This window comes from Pinus tabuliformis, chromosome 3_1, assembly GCF_031772625.1.
Source record: "Pinus tabuliformis cultivar Carrire ecotype Pingquan chromosome 3_1, CPIR1, whole genome shotgun sequence".
Classification (NCBI taxonomy): Eukaryota; Viridiplantae; Streptophyta; class Pinopsida; order Pinales; family Pinaceae; genus Pinus; species Pinus tabuliformis.
Genome location: NC_142301.1, coordinates 821,646,656 through 821,655,394, shown reverse-complemented (window position 1 = coordinate 821,655,394; position 8,739 = coordinate 821,646,656). Strand labels below are relative to the sequence as shown.

The 8,739-nt window shown below is 30.1% G+C and overlaps 1 protein-coding gene across 1 annotated transcript; it reads right to left on the bottom strand.

The window, feature by feature from the left end:
- Positions 1–1,326: 1,326 nt before the first annotated feature.
- Positions 1,327–5,285, bottom strand: LOC149190020 (xyloglucan endotransglucosylase/hydrolase protein 31-like). The gene is made up of 4 exons (XM_089412004.1): positions 4,801–5,285; positions 4,593–4,693; positions 1,964–2,190; positions 1,327–1,805 (listed from the first exon to the last, which is right to left on the bottom strand). Exons 1-4 carry the CDS (start codon positions 5,078–5,080, stop codon positions 1,616–1,618), a joined length of 798 nt encoding a protein of 265 aa, XP_089268130.1. The 5' UTR covers positions 5,081–5,285; the 3' UTR covers positions 1,327–1,615.
- Between the last annotated feature and the right edge of the window lie 3,454 nt (positions 5,286–8,739).

Below are 8,739 nucleotides of genomic sequence, written 5' to 3'. Positions count from 1 at the left end.
ACACACATCTCCCCTATATTGGGTTGTATAGCACAACTAGACGCAAAAATAAAAAAGATCTATCTTAACTATAGATATACCAAGCACTATAGATATACCAAGCGCCAAGAGGGATCAAATCTTTATGAGGTGCAAACCTCTTTTACATTGAAAATATATTAAAAAATATCCATCTTAATTATAGATATACCAAGCGCCAAGAGGGATCAAATCTTTATGAGGTGCAAACCTCTTTTACATTGAAAATATATTAAAAAATATCCTTCTTAATTATAGATATACCAAGCGCCAAGAGGGATCAAATATTTATGAGATGCAAACCTCTTTTACATTGAAAAGATATTAAAAAATATCCATCTTAATTATAGATATACCAAGCCCCAAGAGGGATCAAATCTTTATGAGGTGCAAACCTCTTTTACATTGAAAATATATTAAAATATAAACATCTTAACTATAGATATACCAAGCGCCAAGAGGGATCAAATCTTTATGAGGTGTAAACTCTTTTACATTGAAAAGATATTTGATCCCTCTAAGCTCTTGATAGATCTGGAGTTAAGGTGGATCTAGGTTAGATGTTAATAAATTAAATTAAAATGTAGCAAAAAAAAACTATATAAAATATCATTATAGACCATTTAGTACTCATGTAAAATTTAATTGGCCATTGCCATATTATAATGTAATGTAAACTATAAAATTCAATGTTGAAATCCCTCTAAATTATTATTATATATTAATATGAAATGGTATAATATATATTTTTTATTAATAAAACTCATATTCAAAAAATTGACCAACAAACTTGTTTTACACTACTTCTATTACACATGAAATAGTATAACATATATATTTTTTATTAATAAAACTCATATTCAAAAAATTGACCAACGTACTTGTTTTACACTACTTACTTATATTACACACTTCTCCCTGTATTAAACTGTATCTCCATATCTTCCTTGTATCTCCTAACCATAAAATTGATTGATGATACCCTCAGACCATGTGATTTCACCATAACATTACTCCTTCACATGTAGAGTAAACAATTGATTTGGGTATTATTAGTTCACATATAGAGCAAACAATTGATCTGGGTATTACATTAAATTAGACACACGCCTTATCTTCAATTTTGATCTATTTGCAAAATATACTTGCAAACGCCAAATGTTGGTAAACTTTTTCATACAATCAAATTGGGTTTCGATTCCCAGCCAAAATAAAATATTGGGCCTCTGAACATGAGAATAGGCTATTGAGTTTCCCATGCTTAATAGTTCTAAAATTCCCACTGCCGACATATAGTAACACTGTACAAAACTGACAAGATCCATTTACTTTATAACATCAAATCAAAATACACTATTTCTTCGTGATTTTCCAGAAAAGTTGAATAACAATGTCCATACACGTAGCAGGCATACATCTTATTTTATGACAAATAACGCAGACCAATCAGGTGATTCTGACCTTTTTACCTGCAATAATTGTACACAGTTACAGTACCCTTCAGCCATGGTTATTCCATATAAATATTGTAATGAGATGTTTAATTATTTACTGCTCTCTTTTTTCCGGAGCTTGCGACCGCCTTCGATTCCGTGCACTACGCGAGGACGAAGCCTCTGTACTGGGCGACGAATGGTTGGTAATTGTAGTCGACCTTGTATTTCCCGTTATCTGTAGCCCAAGGAGATGCATCCCAGATCGATCCGTACAGCCACATGGGCCTTGCTGGGAAAGTGTAAGGGTTCGTCCTGCGATACTTTCTTATTGGGATGTCATCCACAAAAAATCTGCATAGGTTAATAATGGTATGAGTAAAAATTAAGTTTAATGGTAATTGCGCAATAGTTATAAAATATTATGTAAATTATTAGATTCAAAATTCAAATCACTTTATCTCAAAAAAAAATTGTTGAATACCTAGGTATTTTATATTAGTTTTACTTACATAATCTTCAATGGAGTCCAGAGAATGCTGTAACGGTGAAAATCCTTAGTGGGATCAAACCAGAGGTGGATTTGCTGCTCCCTCCCCGTAATAATCCTCCCTCTTCCCGCATTTCCAGCTCTTACATAAATGTTGGTCTGTAAGGTATAAGGTCTTCCCGGGATATTTCCCAGAAATTCAATGTCTATTTCATCGTGGTAGTCCGGGTGAGCCTCGTTGTTCGATAACTGCAACACAAATCCAAAAAGTTCACGGGGGTTAGGCAAAGATGTCAGCCACCGATTTGACTGTCTTAGTGCTATAAAAGAAGTTAGACCCCCTCGTACGCAAAGACGAGTTGAAGGATAAGACAGAAAGTAGCGAAAGCAGAAAGACAGAAAGTAGTGACAGCGTTCAGTGATAAAGCTGACGAGCCCGTCAGTTTTTGTATCGATATCACATGGTGAGAACAGAAATTTTGATTTCAACGGCGCAGATCTCTTTTCAAATAATTCCCGGGATGGGTTGTGAAATTTTACAGACATAAATGTTGTCAGCTCTGCAGACCTGCCTTCAGCCCGGCGGCATCGTATGGTGGGATTCAGAATATACAAATAAAAATATTTATGTACAACTGCTCTTTCAAGTTTCAACCACCCAAACTATCACAAATTAAATCAGAATTGTTACAAATGAAGTACTGGTACATGTCCGTAAAGAGGAGACTCATTATCTCTAAAGCCATCTCTAAACCCATTTTTAGGAAGAACTCCATAATTTACTGCTTAGTCTAAATTGTTGGTGTATTTTTTTGTTAGATATTTTTGGAATAGCATTGTGCAGTATGAGTAATCTCTCTACAAAGTGTTATTCCGGAAATATCTAACAATATGTTGAAATGTGGAAGTTTTTAATCAGTTCTATTTTTTCTTTGTCAATTTTATCTGAAATGTGATAAAAATTTATTAAAATTATAAATTTTAATTATATAATAAGAAAAATATGAAATGCAAGTGTATCTATCTTAATTTTAAGCCCCTGAATTCATCCCTACCATCAAAAGCAAATTTTAAACCACTAAAATTCATCTTACCAAATATTTATCACTAAACTCTACTCCCCTTACCAAATATTTATCACTAAACTCTACTCCCCCTTAAAAAAACATAAGCAAATTTTAAACCACTAAAATTCATCTTACCAAATATTTATCACTAAACTCTACTCTCCCTTAAAAAAACATTCTTCTAATAATTAAACTGGCCCTCCATTCACAGCATGGATAGCAACTAATGATAGAATGATTTGTGGTCATTGGAGATATTGTGAAATGACTAAGAAGTCAGAGTGACAGAGATGTGAGAAGACAAGCACCACCTACTGTCGGTCACACAAAATGATAAACAAGAATTATTTGGCAGCGAGATTTTCTTTGTCAACTATTTCAAGTGGGGGCGACTATCACTGTGAGAAACTAATCTGACTTGTCATCTGATTGTGAGATTAGTCAGAAATGCTCCAAAAGAAGGGTGTCTCAATACTTTTTGACCAGTGTTCTAAATTGATGCAAGTTTTTTTATTGAAATTATTAAAAATTCGATCGGGGTTTTGGCCTTGAGGAAATCAATCAAAATCACTAAACCATTCTTAAAATCTATACAAATAATAAGAACATCACTTTTGACAGTATGTTTTGTTTGATTTATTTTTAAAAGTTTTGTGGGATAAAAACTTTGCCTTTTAAATTTTTTAAGATACTATATTTATAGTCAGTCGAGTTTTGGCATTTTCTACTTTTTCAAAGTTCAAAAAATAAATAATCGAATAAATTTTCAAAAATATGAATAGATCAATCAAAATTAAGATATAATTTAAAATAAAATATAGAATATATTGAAATGGGTTATTTTTTCTAAGCTGTAACTCTAAAATATTGAAATTTTATTACTAAATGGTTTATTATAAAATATTTTGATGATGGTAAAAGATATAATTTTCTAAATATATAAATAATGTTAATATTAAAAAGAAAGCACAATTATAAAGTTAGAAAGTAATACTTAAAGTAATATTTATTTTGGTGATAAGAGAAATTCCTAGTGAAACATTTTTTTATATCTTTACCCTTCCAACCTTTAGATTTTATATATAATTCTTTTAGATTTTATGTATAACTCTTTTTCATACCAATAAGTTGAGTTTTCAAAATGATTATTATATAAATATTATTATAATAAAACATCTTATAATACAGTTAAAAAGCAATGCTCCTATCGCTTATCTAAACTTATTCAATCAAATAGGAAATCCATCTCACCGCCCAAAAAAATCAATAAAAAAATTACTACTTTAGCTTATTTAAACTTATTCAATAAAATATGAAGAAAAAAAAGTACCCACTTAGCTTAAATATTGGACAGAAATTTATGATATGTTTATATAAATTGCTCCCAACTCTCAAGGGGAAAGTTGTAACTACCAAAATTTCACACAAATTTTATATTTACAACCTTTCCCTTCAGACAGCTAAACTCACCATAATGTTTCTGTCCTAAAAATGTCTTTGCCTAGATGAACTAGAGGAGGTCATCTACAGAAATGGCGTTTGCTACTAAAGAATTAAAATAAAGTAACAAAACAATGTAATTACATAAAAGGCAGTATTGACTCCTGCAGTATACCCAGCCTGCAACTTAATGGCTGCACTGAAGTAGCCAGACTTGTACGGTCTCAGCGATTTAAATCCGCTTCCTGCAATATATATTCATCCATGGATGAGTTGCGAATCCGCAGATCTCTGTACACAGAGACTGCATTGACACAAGACTATGAAATAAAAAAGAAAAAGCATGATTTACCCGAGTTCCTGTCGAGCCAAATGGTTATTCCAGACTGATCATTCCAGATTGTTTGGTGCTGGGGACCCCAGAGAACATGGAACCCTCTATTAAACGTCACAGTAGGGAACTGAGAAGCTCGAGGATATCTGCCTTTGTGACCCCTTCTCGCTGCTTCTGATACTCGAATATGATCAGCATTTGGACCAACTGAAACCATGAGGACAAATGCAAGCACTAGTAACGCATGAAAATGGCCACTGAATGGCTTAATGGTGTTCTGGCGCTTGCAGTTATACATTGCTGCTGCGGCCAGTTTCCTCAGATGATCAGCTGCTGCAAGTGAAGTGATTGGACATGGAAATGGAAATGGGTGACTTAGTGGGATGTTGGCAGCATTAAATAGATGATGTGGGAACTGTTTATCAATGAATGTGCCTTGTCGCTCATCAATAAACAACGCGTTCTCTCTGGAATGCACTGCTCAACGCGTTATCTCCTTCAATTCGCTGCTCCGTAAATATTAGTTTTCAAGTCAATAAAGATCATAATGACCAATGGATTTTCATGTACAACCATACGTTGCATTTGTGGCCAACAAAAATCTGACATTATTAGCCCTTGGAGTGCCGATTTCATAGTAACAAGGAATCATACAATCCACCTTGAAGTCAGGGTAAAAATAAGTTCATGAGTTGGTCATAGTAAGTCCCAACGCCACACTACACATGCCTCGACAATTTTATGACCAGTGTTCAAAATGCTTCCTCCACATTATCGCACTGATTACCCATTTTATAATGCTAATTACATCATTGTCATTTAAATTAATTTAAATCAGAGTAGTTATATAAATTAAAGAAGGATAATGAGGTGGAAGAATTCTTTGAATGGTTGGAATTGGCCCAAAAAAAAGATTAAAATTTTGCAATAGTAGTGTTTGAATCATATTTTTGATGGTGGAAATGGATTCAACACCATCAAAAACCTGGGACACCTTAAATCTTGAAGTTTGACAATTGTAACTTGAATTACAAAAAGCCCTGCCCGAATTTCCATGATTTTCAAGGCAAAAAAACAGCCTGTTTAGACTATGGCTAAATTAAATGGTCAGCTATAGACATTAATCTATAATAAAAATCAAAACACTTCCTCCAAAATACATCTAGCATTGCTTAAATTAAATAAAATCATAAAAATTAACTAAATAATAAGTTTATTTTAAATTATTATTATTAAAATAATTAATATAACTATTAAGATTCACTCTCACTTTATCATGGAGATTCACTTCCACTTTATTATGGAGATTTTTAACTTGTAAATAATTTTTTGTTACAATATTATGGTCATTACCATGACTTATCAATATCACATATTCAATATGACAAATATTGATATGAAGTTTTTTTTAATGAAATAATTTGAGATAAATTAATCAAAAAAGCATAATTAGCTTGGAGATAAATCTTGACCCTTGATGTATGTATTGTACTACAAATATTCAAGCATATTCCATAGAGGTTAAATCTCCACTATCCACATAATAATTATTTGATAATTAAATTAAAATTTATGAAGGCTCATTCCGAAATAGACATGCCTATTGACATAATTGATCTAAAAATTGTGTATAGTATTATGTCAGTTTACATCATTTCATTCAGAATAGACATGTCTATTGACATAATTAACCCAAAAATTGTGGTGTGATAGATTATATATCATTATATCAGTTTACATCATTTCATTCTAACATTTTAACTATGTCGTATAATTGTTTTATGTTAGTTATGCATTTGTTGAAATGATAAATATAAGTTGTATAAATTACATAATTCAAATGTTTTAAAAATATTTTATTATACAAAATTTATTGTCAAGAGACATTGTAATGCCTTGTTATTTAAACATTTTGACTAAGTCAAATTATATAAAAATAAAAATAAAATTATTAATCAATTTATCTATAGTCTATTCAAATGCAAAATGATTTTAATGACAATAAGGTATATATATATATATATATATATATTAGATTCATTTTAAATTAGGATCTGTCAAGGTCCAAGACGGATCAAATTTCTTGATGTGTCAATAATTTTGCCTTGAAAAAACAAAATTACATCTTAAGAGATTTGATTCTCTCGTTAAGACGGATCAAATTTCTTGATGTGCCAATAATTTTGCCTTGAAAAGACAAAATTACATCTTAAGAGATTTGATTCTCTCGTTACTTGATAAATCAAAAACTAAAATTAATCTAAACTAAATTATACATTTAAAAATACAATTTAAATTTACAGTGGGACTACAAATTATATCACTTAATACAAAAGAAAAATAATAATAACTTAATTGTATGTAATGGCTAAATGATTGTATGCCACTCAAGAGTGTAAATTAAACTAAAGAACATTAACTATTGACAAGGCAACTAATACCTCTTTCAAACACAACTATATCACCTTAAAACCCAAAAGAAAATAATTAATAACTTAATTTCATGTAATTAATGCCTAACTAATGACTAAAAAGCTTTGCGCCATTGAAGAGTGCAACTCAAAGTAAAGAACATTAATGATGGATTGGAATTGAACAGACGGCACCTAATACCCGTTTCAAACACAAATGATGAAATCATGTTGAGAAATGATTAGAACTCCCATTAATTTCAACGTAAATCCAGGTACGTAATTTACTTTTTCAATAACAAATAATGAAATCATGTTCTGAAATGATTAGAAATTACATTAATTTCAACATAAAATCCAGGTATATATTCTGTGACTAGTAGTGATACAAGGGAATGAATCTGAATGCCATAGGAAACATGTGATACCAAAAGTAATATTTCCTCGTCCACGAGAATCCTTTTAACTTTTACAGGTAGCCCTCATTATTTTCGTACTTGTCCAATGGCCTTACGTGCCCTTTAGGAAACGTATGAAATTTCAAATTTTTATTATTTTATATAAATTGTTTTTGGGGTCATTTTTCATTATAAATTTATTAAATATAAAATTAAAATTAGGTGTAGCTATTTAAAAAAATAATATATATTATTATTTTTAATATTAGATGTTTATTAATATTAATACAATGAATAGGATTAAAATATGTTATTTTATTTTTTTATTATAAAATGTAATATTCTCTTTAAGAAAGTATTTTTTGATTTGATATTTTCATTTTAATAAATCTTAATTACAGATATTAAAAACAATATATTACAATTTTATATTATAACAAAAAGTAGAATCTATATATATAATAATAATTTTAGAAATATTATAAATTAATTAATTAAAAATATTTTATTATATAAATTATTAAATATTTACATTATATTAAACATTATAATAATATTATAATAAACAAATTTTACATGTGATTTTAATATTATCATTAATTATTTAATTCAAAAATAATTTTATATAAACTTTCAAAAATTCTAAATGAATATGAATGAGAGCATTTTATTTAAAGTTCCTCTTTCTTTTTTCTCTTATATATATGAATATACATAGTGATATGCATTAAATGCTATAATTATAACATTTATTAATGTTTTTTTTGTCGTTCAAAAAGATTTTTATTCGATTTTCAAGAAGGTACAACTAACAAAATTAGTCTCAATAATCTTTGTATTTTTATTCTCATTAGACTTGTTGAGATTGGGGACTGGAGAATACCATAGTAGATATTTTACAAACATTATTTCCAGAAAGCATACTAGAAGTAAACAAAAAGGAAACCAGAACTGACAGCAGCATATCGAGGGGATGAGGGGATAGTACAGGGGAGTTGTGAAGTGACCAACCCGACCATGCATATGGAAGTCAATGTGTTCCATCCGTGCTTCCAAGTTGCGAAGGTGGTCATTGGTGCGACAAAGGTTGTCCAAGTGCTCCAGAATTTCGTTATGGTTGTATTGTTTATTATTGAAATAGGCCATAA

Bases quoted from the DNA above. Each gene is read 5' to 3' on its own strand.
- LOC149190020 (XM_089412004.1), bottom strand. From the start codon at position 5,080: ATGTATAACTGCAAGCGCCAGAACACCATTAAGCCATTCAGTGGCCAT. The intron at 4,694-4,800 runs GTAAATCATGCT...TATATATTGCAG, and splicing joins TTGGCTCGACAGGAACTCGG to GAAGCGGATTTAAATCGCTG. The intron at 1,806-1,963 runs GTAAGTAAAACT...TAACCTATGCAG, and splicing joins TGGACTCCATTGAAGATTAT to ATTTTTTGTGGATGACATCC.